The sequence below is a fragment of the Dasypus novemcinctus genome, chromosome 24, assembly GCF_030445035.2.
Source record: "Dasypus novemcinctus isolate mDasNov1 chromosome 24, mDasNov1.1.hap2, whole genome shotgun sequence".
Taxonomy (NCBI): Eukaryota; Metazoa; Chordata; class Mammalia; order Cingulata; family Dasypodidae; genus Dasypus; species Dasypus novemcinctus.
The window spans coordinates 54,159,247-54,178,084 of NC_080696.1; the positions used below are offsets into that span (position 1 = coordinate 54,159,247).

General features: G+C 60.1%; 1 protein-coding gene across 2 annotated transcripts in view; it reads right to left on the reverse strand.

Annotated features, from left to right (window-relative positions):
- Positions 1-18,838, reverse strand: part of RIPOR3 (RIPOR family member 3) — a 100,230-nt gene that overhangs the window by 26,488 nt on the left and 54,904 nt on the right. The window contains exons 2-3 of one of the 2 annotated variants that reach the window (XM_058287226.2): positions 12,267-12,384; positions 3,623-3,769 (exon numbers count right to left, since the gene is read on the reverse strand). In XM_058287226.2, coding sequence (XP_058143209.1) covers positions 3,623-3,769; positions 12,267-12,376 — 257 coding nt within the window. In that variant the 5' untranslated portion in view covers positions 12,377-12,384. Of the gene's footprint in view, positions 1-3,622; positions 3,770-8,454; positions 9,064-12,266; positions 12,385-18,838 lie in introns of those variants that run through there. The other variant, XM_071211788.1, reaches the window with a different exon arrangement.

An 18,838-nucleotide genomic window follows, 5' to 3' on the forward strand; every position in this document is an offset into this window, starting at 1 on the left:
GGCCAGCGGCCCCGGAGGCGGGAAGCACCCTGCTCTGGGCCCCACCCCGTGCGAAGCGATTCCAGGGAGCACTGGGTTAACCCCCGGCAGCCTCCACGCGGGTCCTCGCACCCATTCCCGAGGGTGCGGGCTGGCCCTCGACGGCCGGGCCGCGCTGCAGGGCGAGGCGGTGGCCACCACGGCACAGCACGCCACCCCTCCTCGCCGACATGGACGGGGGCAGGCCCTGGCTGGCTGCCCCGAGGCCCGGGACTGGAGAGGAGGCTGGAAAACCCACTCTGGAAAGCAGAGGAAGCTGTGGGCTGGGGGTGGGGGGTTCCCGTGTTTTCTGGCCAAAGAGACTGATGGGAAACCCAGGGTCTGGATTTGGGGTCTGGGGTGGGGGCCCTCCTACTCCAGTACAGATTTGCTGGGTTGCCTCAGGAAGATTGCACACCTTCTCTGGGCCCCATGGGCACCACCTCCAACATGGAATGGGTGGTTTCTGCCAGGTCCCAGCTCACTCAGGGGCTTGGGGTCCCCTGGAGGAAGGGGGTACCAAGGACCTCAGCAAGTCCCAAGCATGTGGTCCTTACGGGGACACCGGAAGCCATCCTGGGAGACTGAACACTCTGCCTCCACTTTCCTAGCACTTGCCCCCAGCACCCCCTCTGCACCAGAGCTTCCCAATGCACCTCGCGGAAGGAGGGCCGAGGACACCCCTGGTATAGGGAGCCAGGCCCTGACAGTGGGGGTGGGTAGCTGGCCCTGAGGCTGATGCAGAGGTTCTCAGTGCACCCCTGCCTGATGGCCGAGGCTCCCTTCCCATCCTTGAACTCAGTTTCCTCGCCTAGAAAAGGAAGCTGAGAATCTCTCTCCAAAGACACGGTGCAAGGACATGAAGACGCGGCAGCGGCTAGTATTAATTAGTGAGGGGGAGGGCAGGGTGGGGCGTTCCAGAAGAAGGCCCAGCGTTCCGTTCCACAGACGCTGTGAGCTGGGCTGGATGTGAGCGTGCAGCCACTGTCCCCGGGAGCCGTTCAGCAAGAGTCAAGGCACAGACACGAAGGAAGGTGGCTGGCTAAGGCAGGTGGGGACAGGGAGTGAACGATGAAAGAAAAGCCTAGAAAGATCCAAAGGCCGGATTATGAAAAGATCTTGAGTGCTCTCCCTGGGGCAGTAGGGAGCCATGGAAGAGGCTTGAGCAGAGGAGGGATTGGCAGGTGGGGAAAGGAACGGGCGGCGTGGAGGAGAGCTGCTGCCAGCTGCCCGAGGGCGAGAGGAGGTGACCTGTACAACTGAGCTGGGAGGGGAGGAGAAAGGAGCCGAGAAATACCAACGCGTCGCTACAGGCAGGGCCTGGCAGGTCATTCTCAACAAGGGCAGGCGAGAGTGGTGTCAGGGAAGGATGCTCCCATTTCAACACACTGGAGTAGGCAGTGAGCTGGAGTAGTGAAAATGGCCAAGTTCATGTAATCTGCTCCTGGACGCCCTCTCGCTCAGAGCAGGCTGACACGGTGATAACAAGCCTGGAATCCTGGTTTCTCCAGCAGTGCAGCTCTGACCCGGGAGCCTGGCGTGGCAAGAGCCCGCAAGGCCGGGGCCTTGGGTCTGCAGTCCCCTCCCCCTGGGAGCTGCTGGAGTCCCTCCGCTCGAGCTGGAGGCCTGGGGTGGGGAAAGCTGCAGGGGAAGGCTGGGGGCGCGGTGAGGAGGGCTGGGTGCAGGGTGAGGCACCAGGAAGCCGTTTCTGCGACCGCTCGGCGCCTCCCACCAGCCCCAAAACGCCGATCAGATTCAGGGGACGTGAGCACGCCTCACGCTTCAAACCCCCAGCCTTGGGCAAATCTAACATTTCTTACAGATAACCCACTTCACTGGATGGTATCCTTGGAAGTGGTTAAAATGGGTGATTTTATGTTGCCTATGGCCACCTACCACAAATTAAAGAAAAAAAAAAAAGATGATTCCAGTGGCCATGAAGACTGGGTGCAATGCAGCGTCTTTGCTCTATTTAGCGTTTCTGCTTGAACACATATTACAGTTTTTTTAAGGAAGAATGCATATTTTTAAAACCAGCTCTCTCCTCCCTCCTCTGGCTTCTCAAGGCCCCTGAGCAGGTGGCGGGGTCTGCCCGGCGCAACTTCCCCTTTCAGCACCTCCCGGACTCGCCAAGCCCCCGCTGCCCATTCTGGCCGAGGGCAGGGGCTCCGCCCGCCCCCTGAGGGTCTGCTCCCTATGCTGAAAAGAAATCCACACTGCTCTCCTGAGCCCAGACCTCAGCCTTGGGCTCCAGCGGCCTCTTGGGCATTTGCACTCATTCGATTTCTCCCACTGCCGCCGTCTCCCTCGGCACCCCCCCCCCATCAGTAAATCCCATCCCCTCCACCCTCAAAGTGTGTCCTGAAACTCGTCATGCCTCCCGCGCCCCTCCTTCCTGGCCACCACCGCAAGCTCCAGCCTGAACCGCTGCAGTCGCCAACTCGCAGGCTGCCCCCCCCGCCCCTGCCCCCCACCGTCCTTTCTCCACGTGCAGCCAAGAGGACCTTATTAACACCTAAGTCAGATCGCGTCCTTCCTCTGCTCTGAACCCTCCATGGCTCCCTGCTCCCAGAGTGAGCACAGTCCTCGCGAGGCCCCGCGTGATCTGCCCCCCAGGGCCCCTCCAACCTCACCCCTCCCCTCCCTCCACGCACCCCGCTCTCCTCACTGGGCCCCTGATGCTCAGGCCCCCTCCAGCTCAGGGCCTTTGCACTTGTGGCTCCTTTGGCCTAGAACGTTCTCCCATCGTCTGCCTGGCACCCTTCCTTTCTCCCTTCAGGTCTTTGCTCAGATGTCAGCTTGGCGAGGGCTTCCCAGAACACCCCACTGAAAGTCGACCCTCTGCACCCGGCTCTCTTGTCCCCCGCGGCGCTTCCCACCAGCGTTCGTGCTTCTGTGTCGTTTCTCGTCTACCCCAGCCTTCCACTAGGATGTCAGCTGCACGAGCGCAGGGATTTTTGTCTGTTTTGCTCAGTCATGTGTCACTGCACCTGGCGCTTTGTGAGCCCGCAGTAAATATTTGCGGAGTGAGCACCTGCATCTTCGCATCCACATAATCTACCACCCGGTCCAGCCGCCCCGACCTGCTGTCGTGCGACTCACACCCCACACACACGGCGGGGCCCTTCTCCCTGCTGCTCCCTCTGCCTGGGACACTCGTCCCCAGAGGTGGGTGCAGCAGCTCCTTTTCAGAACGTTCAAGGGTGTCAGGAGCACTTGGCACCACCTCAGAGCATCTCCCTGGCCGTCCTGCCTGGGGTGACCCCAGGCGCAGTCTCACCATCACCTTCTTCCCTGCCCTTGGTGGGAGAGGAAGTTCCTTGCGGATTAGTCACTCTTTAGTGCCATCTCTTCCTCTGCAGGGGGAGCTCCCCGGGCCGGGGCCTCCCGCCTCCCACCCTGCTGCATCCCCAGCACCAAGGGCAGGGCAGGGTGTGAGGCTGTGCCCAGGACAGGCCCGTGGACGGGACGAGTCACCAGGAGATCCCTCGGGGTCTGTTTACAGACAGGACCCGACCACGATCTCCAAGGAAGAGACAGAGCAAGTGGGGCAGGCGAGGCCGAAGGACACGATTCCTCGAAGCACCACCCTGCCCAGCCTTACTTGAGGCCTCTCTTCAGCGCTTCGAAGATCTTCTTCACTTGCTGTGGTTTGGGGTCCAGGCAGATGGAGCCCCTCCGCAGTGTGGCATACGTCTTGGAAGCTCTGGCAGGCACTCGTGACCTCACCGAGTTCCTGTTGATGGACTTTCTGTGAAAAGGGACAGAATGGAGGGGTCCAGTAGTCAGAAGACGGTCTGTATAAAGCCTTCCCCAGTGGCCAGAGCCCCCAAGGAGTCAGGAGCCCTGGGCTGAGTGTACTCCCATTACTACCAAGCTGTGTGGTCTCGGGAAAGTTGATGAGACTCTCTGGGCCTCAGTTTCCTCATCTGTAAAATGAAGTAACCCTCTCTAAGACAAACTCAGCATAAAAACACTCTACCTTTCCCCCAGTGTGGGACATGACTCCCAGGGATGAACCTCCCTGGGACCGAAGGATTATTACCAAGTACCGACTAGCAATTAATCTGGAAAAAGACCTTGACCAAAAGGGGGAAATATGTTAAAAAATGAGTTTTTATGGGTAAGAGACTTCAAAGGGAGCCAGGCGGTTATTCTAGAGGTTATGTTTATGCACGTCACAGCAGGTTCTCATCAACTGCCACAGTAAACAGTGCCTCAGACAGCGGGGCTCCTGAGGGCTCTGGAGACATCTAGACACTATAGGCAGGGCAGACAATTCAGGAATTTGGCACCCTGTCAGTAGGCCTTACTTAGCAATATATGCTCCCCAAAGTAATAGAGTTAAACTCATTTATAATTTTCCTACATATGGTTCTTCTGCTCCTTTTATTTGAACCTATAATTAGCACAGTACTTGTTAAACATATGTCCCAGAAGGATGATGATTGACAACGCCCATTGCAGGAAGCAGAGAGTGTCTGCAACTGCAAGCAATACAGTTCCATCCATCTGCCCCATGGGATCTAAGCCCCCTCTCAATCAAAGGCAGGGCATCACCATCCCCAAATCCTCCAGATTGAGGAATGAGCAAACATAAGGGTGGAAAGCAACTACAGACTAAAGTAGACTTATGATTATTCTAGTGATAGAAGAACTTGTATCATTGATATAAAGACAGTGGCCACCAGAGGTTCTTAAGAGAGGGAGAGGGAGGAATAGGTGCAACATGGGGTCATTGTTGGGACATTGGAATTGTCCTGCATAACATTGCAATGATGGATAAATGTTATATATTTTGTCGAAATTTATGAAATGGTGCAGGGCAAAGTGTAAACTATAAACTGGAGCCCTTGCCTAGTAAAAAAAAAGGGGGTGGGGAGTGGATTTGGCTCAACAGATAGAGCATCTGCCTACCACATGGAAGGCCCAGTGTTCAAACTCAGGGCCTCCTGACCCATGTGATGAGCTGGCCCACGCACAGTGCTGATGTGCATAAGGAGTGCTGTGCCACGCAGGCGTGTCCCCTGCATAGAGGAGCAAAGAGTGTGCCCCATAAGGAGAGCCACCCAGCACGGAAAAAGTGCAGCCTGCCCACGAGTGGCGCTGCACACATGGAGAGCTGACGCAGCAAGATGACGCAACAAAAAGAGACACAAATTCCCAGTGCCGCTGATAAGGATAGAAGTGGTCACAGAACAGAAGAACACACAGTGAATGGACACAGAGAGCAGACGACTGGGGGGGCGGCGGAAGAGGGAGAGACATTTTTGAAAAAGGAACCAGATTTGAGGATTTTAAAAAAATAAATAAAGCTGATATCAGTGAGAAAAGCAGTCAAGCAGACCAAATACCGGTCCTCTCTGATCAGCATGTTCTGTCTGTGCAGGCAAAGAAATCAGTGTGGGAGTCCAAATTATAGTGCCAGGGTTGACCCGTGGAATGGGCACCTGTTGGCTTTGCCTGCCCAGCACCCATCCGCCTCCCTCTGCTAACAGCAGAGGCACCTCCTCAATTCCGCTCTTCATACATATGGTTGGGGAGGTGCCCCAACATACCATCACCCCCCCCACACATGCACGTTACGTATGTAGGCCAGCCTCAGGCCCCGGAGGCAAACGCACATGCCTGGGAGGGTGAGTCAGCATATTCTACACCCCCAGCCCAGAGAGCGGCATGCGACCCAGGGGTTAGATTCAGAATTCACAGGAAGGAGAAGGGTTCTTCCCACTGGCATTCCTAAACAGGGAACATCAATCTGGAATTTACTGCAGTTCCCTTTGCTATCACGTTGAGAGAATGAAGCCAACACAGAGAGAAGCAGAGCTAAGAGAAGGAGTCAGACCAAATCCATATGTCAGTGGGATCCTGGATCAAGCTGTGCCTGAAGCTAACACATGGGCTTTTCAGTTACATGAACCAATAGTTCTTTTTGTTGCTCAAGCCTGGTGGCATTGGGAGTATGGCCCAGATGACCCGAAGAACTAATGTCTCCCTGCAGCGATGGCCGGGTCCCGTTCTTGGCCCCTTAGGGATGTCCCTTCCTCTCAGGGTTGATTACCGTAGGATGGGGTCAGGGCACCCTCTTCACAGCCCAGGATGGGTCTCGTTGTCGCGTAAACATTTCTAACGTCGTAAGATCCTGTAACTTGTCCATTAAACTCAAGGACCAGGGCGGGGTGACACAGTTTTCACTCATCTCCAACACGTGTTTAAAGCCATTTGCCAAGTGCCTTTGCACCAAGAATGGGCTCATGGCTTAATTCTCACAAGAGACACGAGCAGAAATGACGAGACCTTGGGTCGTTTTCTTAAAAGGGAGCTACTAGCCCTTCTCTCAACTCCTCCCCTCTCTTAGGGGCAGAAACACGGATGTCTGGAATCCAGCTTCAACAGCACACACAAAGCCCCGCCCCCTCCCAGGGGACGGCTGAGCACCAGAGAGAGGGAAGGACCCCGGACCGCCTGGGTACAGAGCCGCCCCTGCTGGGACCACCCATTATCTCTATACTGTTACGAGAGAGGAATAAACTATCTTTATGCATCTCATTTTGGGGGTTTCTTTGTCAAAGCAACTTCATTTGTACCTTAATACACAGGACACTCCCTGAGCCTCAGTTTTCCCATCTGCAAAATGGAGAAAACCAGGGAATCTAAATCAAAGGGTGGTACTGAGAATTGTAGGAGATTCCCAATAGAAAATTTTATACAATGGAGGCACTTAGTCAGTGCTTAATAAATGTTAGCTATCGTTATTCTAATACTCACATCCTGCTTGCAATTCCTACTCACCCACAGCCTGGAAAATAAGAGAATACTGAGCTAAACTGAACTGGGGAACACCATTTGGCAAGGGAATTAGAGAGCAGAGGATCCTGGGACCTCCAGGCTGGACTTTGAAGGAAGAGTGGGAGGGGGGCGACACCCAAGGAAGAGTGGCGAAAGGTCGCTGGGCTGGTCTGGGTGTGAAGGGGAGGGGGTTGGGGGAGTAAGAAAGGGAGGTGGGGGGTGGAGGTGCTAAGGGGCTGCTGGGAGCCTGAACTTTGGGGCTCCTCAGAGTCCCAGGATGGAGGGAGAGGAGAGGGGGGAGGGGAAACGCTCCAGGGAAACCATCAGCTGCAGAAGCTTCACCGTGGTAAACAATGTTCCCACTGAGAAAAGCAGAGAAACTCGTGCCCCGGCCACAGCCCCTGGGCTCAGGAGGCTGGTGATGACCCATCAGCCGTCTACATGCCGAGCTTTGGATCAATAGCTCATCCCACATTCACAACCACCTTAGGCAGATACTATTTTAACCCCATTGCAAGGTAGGGAAACAGGCTCAGCTCAATTATGTGCCTGGTCACATAGCTCGAGGGGGCAGAGCTGGGATCTGAACCCAAACTTATGCAAATCCCCAGCCTGGATCCTAACCCAGAGGATTACATCTGAGAGCCAGACAGGGGCTGGCCCCTGGGAGCCAGGCCACCCGCCGCGCCCTGCCCTGGTCCTGGAGCTCCCGGGGCACCGGGCGGTATTTCCAGTCGAGCCAGATGCCGCACATTCTGTGCAGAGACACGGAAATCTGCTTTTTCTCAAGCGAGATGAGCCACACTGGCCACGCAGGTGGGTGAGGATCAAGACCCAAGACCGTGGCTCCCCAAGACGGCTGCGCGGCTCGTGGGTCAGTATTCCAGAAGCTTCCCAGGCGCTGCCCCGAGCAGGTGGCGAACCACCCAGGAGGACGCTGAAGTACGGGAGGATGTGGCACTCCACCCGGAACCCTCCAGGGCCTCTGGATAGCTGTCCCTGTTCAAAGCCCAACCCCACAGATCACAGGCATCTAGCCTCCCCAAGCCTCAGTTTCCTCATCTGTAAAGTGGGCATAATCAGAGCACCTGCCTGCGGAATTCTCACGGGCTAGTCATTCATCAGACAAATATTCACTGAGCGCCTACTCTGTGCCCGTCACCATTCCAGGGGCTGGGGATGGAACGGTGACCCAACTCAACAAAATCCCCCATGTTCTGTGCCGATGCGCCCACCAGGGAAGACAGCTGGGAGGGGTAACAGGCACAGGCCCTGGAACCAGACACAGGGGTCTGTATCTGGCTCGCCTGCTTATAAGCCGTGTGACCTTGAGTCAGTCATCAGATCTCTCTTAGCTCATCTGAACGATGGAGGGAGGGGGGAGAGGGTTGCTGTGAAGATTAGAGGAGTTAATAGATGCAAAGGGCAAATTACGTGAGATTATATCAGACGGTGCCAAGGAGAAAAATTTAGCAGGAAGAGGGAGGGAGGAAGGGAAGGGTTTAGATAGGCTCCTCCCCACAGGTGAGATTTGCGTGAAGGTTCTGCGCACAAGCTGCTCAGCCCCTGGTGATGTCTACTTCTGTTATTCACACATCCTAGGTGCCCGCTTCTCCCCTCCGCCCCAAAGTCACAAACGCCACCTACCTCTTGGACTGGACCCTCCACAGGGTTGCCATCTCCAGGCCGGCAGGGGTGGGCAGGTGGCAGCCCCGGGGAGAGCAGGGTTTCCGACGGGCAGGCGAGCGGGTGGGCAGGCAGGCAGGTGGGGCGGCAAGGGCCCCGCTTGCCGCTGGCCCCCCAAGCACACAGACCCAGGGGGCGTGCGCCCTCAGCCCAGCTCCCCCTCCGTCCACCCGGGGACCCCCGCGCCCTTGCTGCCCCCGCGGCAGCTGGAAGCAGCGGCTCCTAGGGAAGCTCCGAGCCCAGTGCTCCTCCCCGGAGGCTCAGCAGGGCAAGAGTGGCCGCCCCGCAGAGGCCCGGCCTGGCCAGGGAAGGCGACGGGCGTGTGGCCTCGGGATGACGAAACGGAGCTGCGTGGCTGGCCAGGGTGTCACAGCAGCCGGGGCAGGGAGTGGCCTCCGGGGGCGGGTGTAGCGCCAGCTCTGGGGAGGGCTCAGTAAATATTCAGCAGCCACTGGCATGATGGACCAGCTTCCCCACGGGCACATGCCGGCCTCCAGCCCGGCCCTGACAAGAGGCCGCCGGGGCAGTCCTGCCACGTGTCTGTCACCGGCAAATCGCTTCGCCGGTGGCTTTGGCGTGCGGCTGTGTGCAGGGTCTGGGCTAGAGGGAGGTGGGCTCGGGTCCCACGCCCGCTCCGGGAGCTCGAGAGGCTGGGAGCCCGCGTCCTTCCTCCAGGGCCTGGGAGGAGCCGCACCTCGGGCAGGTGAGGAGCTTGCCCTCTGCCTCTAGACTCTGTGCCCCCCATGCCCGCACGTCCAGGGCAGGGCAGGGGAAGCGGCCCCTTTTTGTCCTCCCTGTCCCCAGCCTCCTCTCCTTGACACCATGGGGGACTGTGGGGTGCCAGCAGCCCCGCGCCGGAAATCCCCAGGCAGTGAGGCCACGGCCCGCGGGGGCCCCTCCTGGGGACGGGAGGACCTGGCAGGGGAGCGGCAAGGAGGGGGCTAAGGGTAGCGCTGCCCACCCAGCAGAAAGGGACAGTGCCAGGGCCCTGCCCAGCTGGTCAAACAGGGGTGCAGCTTCTCCCCCTGCTTGCCCCCCCCATGCTGCCACCGCCACCGTCTCAAGTCCACCGTCTGCAAACCCAGCTCTTGGGTAACGGCCTCGTTAGAGCGGTCACCCTCGCCCCAGCGTGGGTCCCCAGCCCCCAGGGGAACTCTCAGCTTGTGGAATTAAAAGTCCTGGCCAGAGTCAAAGAGGTTGTGGGTGCCAGGGCAAGGGGCGAGCGTGGGGACGCAGAGGCACCAGCCACCCCAGCTAAGGGGCCCCTGCTCTCCCGTGGAAGGCGCTCGTCTGGCCCCGCCACCGGCTGCCGTGGCAATGGGGCGTATCTTGGCCTGATTGGGTTACCCGGGAAATAAGGCCAAGGAGGTGAGGCCGGAAACCTGACCCAGGCTGGCCAGGCCCCTGGGAGTCGGGGAGAGACGGGGGGTTAAACCTGACAGATGTCTTCTCTGACATCACGGGCAGCTCGTGCCACACCCACCAGCCAAGGGACGGTGGCGGCTGGGGCTGGATGGTGGCCCCTGGGGGACCCCAGGGTGGCGACAGCCGCCTGGGCCCTCTCTTCTGAACGAGCACGTCGACCCTTGCTGGGGCCGGGGAGACCCCTCTTCCGGCACGGAGCTGCGCCCCAGCACCCGGGGGGAAGCAGCGAGAGGCAAAGGGCTCGGGCAGAGCCCCCGACTGGCCCGAGGGGACATTTTCCGTGGACGCGGGCAGTTCGGGGGACCCCAGAGGCCGGAGGAGAGCTGCAGGCGGGACTGGCGGCAGAGGATGCGGGGCCTCGTGCCAAAGGAGAGTGCGCGGCCCCTTGTTCAAAACTTAAGAATTTCCCGGGCCCTGTGGGACGGCGCAGGTCACCGCCCACGAGGCCGGCCCTGGCGACAGGGTCCGCAGCCCCTTCCCCTCCAGCAGGCCAAGTCCCTCCAGTGCCTCCGTGTGCTGTAGGAACAGGCACCCTGGGGACCGGCTCCCCGCCAGGGCTCACAGCTTGAGAGAAGGTCTCGGAACAAGGGCTGGCCGGGCAACCCGCCCAAGGGCTCCGACCCTCGTGGACCCTGTGGGGATGGGGACTCAGACTAAACCTGGGAGGAAGCATCACCTGTCCCCTGCCAGCTTACATTTACTTCCTCGTGACAGCATTTATGGAGCACCTACTGCATGCCTTCCTCACTTTTAGGTCACACTTTCTCCTCTCAATCCAGTAGGCTCAGGGTGGGGGGGCTGGGCTGTGACCCACTCTGAGGCTTTGACCAAATTTCCTCCCCTCCTGGGGACTTGGTTTCCTCTGCTGAAACCCTTCAGCGGCTTCCACCCCTCCGAGAGTTCCTGCAGGTCCTGCCCGGCTCCCTCCCTGACCCGCTGCCGCCCCGCCAGCCACAGGTGCCTGCTTTCCGTCCCTTAAAACTCAGTCCCACCCCAGGACCTTTCAACATGCTGTTCCCTCCACCTGGAAGGCCTCCCCACCCCTGCACCCATCTTCGGAGGATCAGCTCCTTCTCTTTTTCTCAGGCCCTAGCTGAAAAGTCCCCTGACACAGAGGAGCCTTTCCCCGGCCCCCGCGCCCTCCGTCACAGCCCTCATTTGGGTCCTTTACGACCCTTGCCACTGGCCAAACTGCCCTTGGACAGGAGGGCGGCCCAGGCCTGCGCAACTTATTCAGGCTGGAACAGCGCTTGGCCCGAGGAGGCATTCCATGAATAATTGTGGGATGAGGGAGGAATTCCTAAAGTGCTTCCGGCTGAGACAGCCCAGGATTTCTGCCTCCAGCGCCCGCCACTCCACCTGGGCACACCTGAGCAGCCCTAAGACCAGGTGAACGCCCTGGGCTGGCCCCAGCACGAGGGGGCACTGGCAGGTCTGCCTGCAGCAGGCTGAGCTCCAGGGAGCCCGCGGAGCCGGGCAGGAGGGTGTCGCAGCCCGCGGAGCCAGGCAGGAAGGGGCCAGGAGAAGGGGCTTGCGGCGGGGAAGCCACTGAGCCTGAGCACAGGGTTAAACCTGAGGCTGGGAGGCCAGAGCACGGCTGGCCCCGCGCAGGGGACGGGAGCCCTGGCGGGTTTCAAGCCCAGGTGTGGCATCATGGGACCTGGCGTCTGACTCACCGAGCAGCCAGCTCCGGCGCCCTGCCCCGGCCGGGACCCCACCTGTCCACCCCGGCTGCTCGGCGCTCAGGCCGTTGGTCTGAGAAGCTCGCGGGTGGACGAGCTGGTGGTGCACTAACCGGGGCTGGAGGGGCCCAGGGTGGAGCGGCAGGGAGACCCCAGACTCCCCGGCACCTCCCGTGGCCTCATGTCCAGAAAGGCCAGTCCTAGCCTCAGGCCCCTCACGGCAACCCAGGAGAGAGGACACACACGAGCCCTTTGGCAGGTAAGGAAACCGAGACCCGGATAGGTGAAGCCACTGGCCTCAGGTGGCAGAGTCGGCCGAGGTGATGCCAACTCCTACTCGGTCAAACAGGACGAAGGTTTTTCATCCTAATCTCACGCGTAGGAGGCAAAGTCCCAATTCCAGATCAGCTTTGCTGTGTGACCTGAGCCAAGCTGCTCTGCCTTTCTGAGCCTTGGGTTTTCTTACCTGCCGAGTGGGAGTCATAAGCTCAGACCGATCGACTCCCAGCACCAGGTGAGACCTGCTCAGGGCCCGGGAAAACGTGGGTTTCTCCCAGTGCTGAGGGTCTCACACTCACGCCCAGCCCGGGCTGCAGGCCTGGCGGGCGAGCAAGCCTCAGGACCACCAGGCAGGGGACGCCCCGCGCCCCCAGGGGCAGCACTTACGTGATCCTCCGCCTCTGGGCGCTGCTGAAGCCAGCGAAGGAGGCACTCCGGCCCATGGCCCCCACGGCGCCCGCGTCCCCCGGGGACACGAACCGCACCCTCACGGACATGGCGTCACCTGCAGGGAGAGCACAGGAGCATCAGCGCCACCGCCGGGCAGCCACCTCCCACCTTGCCCTCCGCCCCCACGCAGACCTGGGGTGCCGGGGCTGGTTCTGTCCCGGCTCACGGATGAGACACCCAAGGCTCAAGAGGTTAGGGGAGCCCCTTGGGGCGGGTGGCAGGAGCAGGACTCGAACCCAGCTCTCTTCTTCCACATTCCTTTTTTTTAAAAAACATACATTTATTTATTTATTTATTTCTCTCCCCCCACACACCCCGGTTGTCTGTTCTCTGTGTCTATTTGCTGCGTTGTCTTTGTTCGTTTCTGTTGTCATCAACGGCACGGGAATCTGTTTCTTTTTGTTGCATCATCTTGCTGTGTCAGCTCTCTGTGTGTGCGGTGCCATTCCTGGGCAGGCTGCACTTTCTTTTGCTCTGGGCGGCTCTCCTTACAGGGTGCACTCCTTGCACGTGGGGCTCCCTTATGGGGGGACACCCCTGTGTAGCAGGGCACTCTTTGCGTGCATCAGCACTGCGCATGGGTCAGCTCCACACGGGTCAAGGAGGCCCGGGGTTTGAACCGCGGACCTCCCATGAGGTAGACGGACGCCCTAACCACTGGGCCAAGTCCGCCGCCCCACATTCTTAATGGCTCTCAGGTTCCTCAGGCCTGAGCAATGCTCCTCCTTCAGCACCAGAGGCGGGGAGCCCTGAACCCTGGCTCTCCTCACCTCCCGCCAGCTCCTCCTCTCTGCCCGTGACCCTCTTGGTTCCTTCAGGCTCCCGCCTCAATGAGCACCTACTATGTGCGAGACACACTGAGCGAGACAGGAAAAGTCCCTGCCTTGGTGGCTTCCGGTCCAGACGCCGGGATGCAGCTCTCCACACCCTGGGCAATTAGAACAGGAAGACTTGAGTGCCCGCGACGGAGGAGGCCACCAGGAGATGTGATGGAGGCTGAGGAGGGTCAGCCAGGTGGGTGGAGGGAAGGGCATCCGAGGCAGGGGGCACAGCATGCGCTGAGACTCATGATATCACAAGTGGATATGACGTCATCACGAAACAGAGGTCGGTGGGCTGGGAAGTGGCTCGATGAATGGGCAAGGTGGTCACCAGGGAAGGCTTTGTCCTCGCCATTGGCCAAAGGCAAGCGGGAACCATGGGAGGGTTTTGGAGTGAGGGAACAAAGCTGTGAGGCCAGACTGCTGGCTTCCAGGGCTGCCGGCCGCCCCTGACCCGCCGCCGTGTCTTCGGTCCAGGCTACAATGAGGCCAGCCCGCAACTCCGGCTGCCTTCTCCTTTTTCCAAACCGCCTCGAGATGGGAAAAATGCCACCACATCCCTTCTACAGTCCAGCGTCTTCCTGCACAGGCAGTAGGAAAGTTCTCCTCCCTATCTAACCCAAATCTCTCCTGCTACAGTTTCATACCTTGCTCCTCAGCCAGGGCGGTGCCCAGGCCCTACAAAGAAAGTCCACTCCACCAGCGCCCTCATCGTCCCGCTTGGTGAGACCCCTGCTTTCCAGTATCTCGAGGCCTCGGCCCAGAACAGCTTTCTCCGTCCATCCACACCCACCCAGTGCCCGCTCCCACTTTGTGGTTTCAGTCGGCCCCTGGCAGATCGGTGCAGCCCCCTCCTGCCATCCTCCCCTATTTTCCACTCCTTCCAATCACAGCACACAAGGGAGCCCTGGAAGCAAAGCCTCCCGGCTGAGCGCCCCCGCTCCAGGCCGCAGTGGTCACACCTGCGAAGGGCAGATTCTGAAAAGGAGCTTGTTGGGAGGAGTGGGGGAGACGGCGTGGACAGGCTGTTCTCAGAGCACGCGGCCCTGGAGGGGACTCAGGTGGCTTTGAGCTGAGCTACACGGACATGTGTGAGTGCCCCCTGCGGGTAAGCCCTGGGCCAGGAGCAGCGGGGAGATGGTGGGTACTGGAGGCTCCCATTACGGGGGCTTGTTATCAGCCACCCTGCGCTAACCCCTGTGTAGGTGACACTTACTGCCCTGAGCGGGAGCGTCCGCTGGCCTGGCATGAGGGATGAGGAAACTGAGGCCCAGAGAGGTGACCGTGCTAGCCCAGGGACCCCCGACTTGGAAGCGGTGTGTCTGGTGCCAGCTCGGGACCGCCCGTGGCCATGCTGAGGTGGGGGGTCCAGCCCTCTGGGGGCGTGCCCGGCCCCACCAGGAGGCCCCCCCCGGAGCCCGACCGGCTTGCACCGGCTTCCAACCCAGCGTTCGTGCTTTAGGAATTTGGCGAGCCCGCCGACATCAGGTAGGAGGAGGCGCCCCCTGGAAACTGGCAGCGCCGCGGAGCAGGACTTTCCGCCGCTGGCCGTTTAACGTTCGCCATGCGCGCCCCACGAGGGCGTGGGGGGCCAGGAGGGTGGGCCGTGGGGACGTGGGTTCTGGGGCCAGCCCAGAAGGAGACAGAGTGGAGGTGCTCGGTGCTGGGGGCTGTCCCCCTCCCAGCCCACCCCCTTCAGCTGCCTTCTGGGACATTCCTTGAGCTTCATCCAGGTCACCCCACTTCAGGGTAAGAGCAAAGGACAATTGTTGACAGCCCCTCTCCCCGCCAGTCCAGGATGTTCACGAAAAACACCCCCCACCTTCCCTGGGGAGAGGGTGACGTGGGGAATGAAGGTTTGGTGCAGACCTGCGAGGTGCCAGGACCTGCCCGGGGATTTGTCACTCACGACCACCCTAAGAGGTCCAGTGACCCCACTTCTCGAGGAGCAAAGAGGCTCTGAGGGGGCAGGAGGCTGCCCCAGGGACCCTCACTTTCAAACTGAGGTCTGGCTCTTTCCTCCCCGCCAGCTGCCACAGGGGACTGACTTCCTGGCAAAGCCCGCCTCACCTTCCACGCCGTAGCCCAGGTGCCATCTCCCCCGGGAAGCCGGCCAGGCTGTGCCGGGTGCCTCCCCTGGGCTCCCACAGCCCCCTGCCTCCCTCACTCTAGTGACACTGGGCTGTGAAGGACGAGCTGTCTCCCCCACTCAGGAGGGGGCTCTCCGGGGACAGGACCAGGTGCGTTCTTCCGTGTGGCATGGAAGAGTCACAACATGTCTTTTCGAAATGGGAGAACAAGGAATAAAAGGCTGAGCCTGCAGAGCAGACGTAGCTCAGTGCTTCACATACAGGAGGTTTCCAGTTCAATCCCTGGTACCTCCTTTAAAAAAAAACACAGCCCAGAATGCAGGCAGTGGAATCATCACCCCCAGCCACACGTGCTGTTCTCCTCAGCAGGGTCCCACAGCTGTTTTCTGTAAAGGGCCAGATCGTAGCTATTTTTTGCTTTGCAGGCCATGCGTTCCCTGCTGCAACCACTGAACTGTATACTGTTTTAGACACAGACAACATGCAAGGGAACGGGCATGGCCGTGTTCCAATAAAACCGCATTTGCAGAAGCAGCATCTCTTGACCAGTGGTGGGTAGTCCTGCCCCTGATGCCTGGGTAGCCGGCACTCGGCCTGCTACCTGCTCTGAGGGCTTCACCTCTCAGATAATTCCCCCAACATCCTATCAGGCGGGTACTATTATTAGCCTCATTTTGCAGATAAAGAAGCTGAGGCTCAGGATGTGGAAATGACTCACCCAAGGACACACGGAAGAAATAGAGCTGGGATTTAACCCCGGGCAGGTTGGACTCGGCAGCCTGGTCACGTAATGCTAGGTTACACTTGCCAGGCCCAGCAGCGGGGTGGGGAGGGAAGGGCCCCAGAGTGGAGACACCCGCCAAGCTAGAAACGTAGCGGGGTGGGGATGGCTGAGAAAGCTTGAGCCGTGCCCCCTGCCGGCTGCAGGGCATGGGAGCCAGCCCTGCAGGCCCTTTGGGACTGGCCCTGCTTCTGGGTACCTCAGCTGCCCGGCAGAGCCATGCCTGCCCAGCACTGCCCCCTCCTGGCCCATATTGCAACCTGACCCAGCTGGGTTTCCCAGGGGGCCCGGGGATGGGCTGGCGGGCTGAGCCTCCCGAATCTCGAATGTCGGGAGTCTCCGCAGGCAGCTCCTGCCAAGCCCCCCCCCCCCCCCCCCCCCCGGGCACGCCTGTCACCTGGGACCCAGGGTGACATTCATCACGCTTAATCGCTGGCCCAGCAGGGGTACTGGCCACCCGGGAGAAAGCAGACCCCACCCTCCTGCTCCCCGAGGTGCCAGGATTAACCCTCTAGCTGCCGGATTGCAGGCAGGTCTGGAAAGTCTCTGGGGGAGGCAACAGGTAGCCGGGAGGACCCTCGGGGGGGTTCAGGGTGGCCCTGGTAGCCGGCACTCTGCAGGGCAGAGGAGGGAGGGACAGAAGCCACGCGGTTCCCAAACCTTCGGTGGCAGGCGGGGCGCCCCTTCCGCTCCTGAGTCCCTCGCCGCTCTCCCCGGCCTGGCACCCCGGGCCGCGCTCGCCGCAGCTGAAGGGGCTTCTCCGCCGGCTGCTCCCGCACTCTGGGGCCGCGGCCCGGGCGCGGCTGGAGGCAGCTGGCGCCCACTCCCGCTGAATCTGGCCTGCTCACTGCTGCAGCCCGGACCTGCGTCCCCTCCTCCCGCCGGCCCGAGGGAACCTGCAATTTCACCTCATTTAGAGGTGACGCTTCTAAATTTAACGTCCCGGGAGTTCCGGGCAGGGCAGCTTTTAGGCCTGAATCCCTCACTTAGCGCTCCTTTTTATCCGCTCAAATGCCAGCCGGGGCTTATTTTGCTTATAGGACTTTCCAAAATAGCTCCTTTGGGTTGGCACAAAAGGAAATGGCCAAACAGCCCAGGACGGGGCATGAGAGGGACGGGTGGCCCGAGGAGGCTGCTCTGGGGAGGGGGCTGTCGGCCCCGTGGGCGGCTCGGAATCCATCTCCCTCATCTGGTCACCGGGGGGCTCGACCTGCCCGGATGACCAGGGGTGGAAGTCAGGGCCAGGGGACGAATCCACCGCCACCAGGCCACCAGACGCCGCCAGGCTGCGCACGGGCTCCTCTCTGCGCCCCTGCCCTCAGCCTGGAGCCCACTCCCCGCTCCCGGGCCGCTCCTCCCAGCTCCCCAGGGTGCCCGCTCTGACCACCCTGGCTAGAGCAGCCCGGCTCCTGCCCCGCTTCCGGTCCTTCCGAGAAGGCTCGCCGCCCTGCGTCATCTTGCTCACCCACCCGGCTGCTGTTAACTGTCCACGTCCCTCTAGGATTCTCTGCTCCACGGGGCAGGGTCTTCCTCCGTCTTGTTCACCAGGCTATGCCAGAACCATGACAGGGAGCAAACCGAGGCCTGTGGGAGCAGACAGGGGCCCCGAGCCCAGCCAAGGGGAGGGACTGCGGAGAACTTCCAGGAGGAAGTGGCATTTAGGCTGAAATCTAACGCAGCAGGAGGAATTGGCCGGACAGAGAGTGGGGAAGGGGTGGAAGAGTGTGCCAGGTGTTACGAACAGCATGTGCAAAGGCTCAGAGGGGAGAGAGCCAGGACTGGCTGGAGGAACTACGGATGGTTCAGAGGTGGAGCCTGACCTGGTCGGGGGGTGCAACCTGCAGCCAGGGAGGGGTAGACAGGACACGCCTGCCAGGCCCCTCTGCTCTTTGGGAATGGAGCCCATTCACTCATTCAATAACAGCTACTGCCCCTTGGGCCCAAGAAGGCTGCGTCTCAGTGAGCAGTGAACGAGTGATTGAACACTGTGCCCCTGTCCCCAGGCTTGGAGTGGTCACCCCGGAGTGGCCTTGGCCCCTCTGGCCTGCATGTCCTGGGCCAAGCCAGATTGTTTATGGGAAAACGTGGACACCTGTTATGCCTAAGCCAATTTGCCCTGGGCTTCTGCCGTGGGCACCCTGGCCCTCACCCCGCTCTGGCTTCCCCACCTGCAAGCTGAGTCTTTTGAGGGTGGCCTTCCTTCCCCTTTAGCAGGACTCAGAGAGGGACAGTCGAGCGGGAGCACCGACGCCCCTGCCTGCAGAGCCCCTTTGGCCCTGCTCGGTGCCCGTCCCCCTCCCTGCGCTTTCTGATGCTTGGTGTCACCTCCGCACAGCCCCTCCTGAGCCGGGTTTTCTCCAGGCAGCCCCCAGAAGCACGGGAATGAGGTGTCGGCTGCCACGTGACCGTGGACAAGCAGCCCCCGCACCCCAGCCCGTTTCCCTGGCTACAAAACAGGGAGTTTGGGGTAGAATTCAGGGCTGCCCGGGCGCAGGCCCTGGAGGCCGGTGAGGGACACACGGGTCCCAGGGCTCATTCGGGAAGTCCCTCCTGCTGCCACCCACTCTCCACAGCTACCAGGGACACAGCAAGCCTGCCGCTCAGAGCCGGGGGCCGGCAGGACGATGAGCGAAACCCTGCATTTTATTTTATTTTTTTATTTTTCTGTTATGAAGCTGCTTTTTATTATTATCATTAATTCAGTTTCTGTTTAATAATGACTTCCTGGAATTAACCATTTCAAGATTTCAATTTAAACAATGCTTCTGCAAACTTCTTTTGCTTATTCATAACCACATATAGTTGCTTCATCTCCAG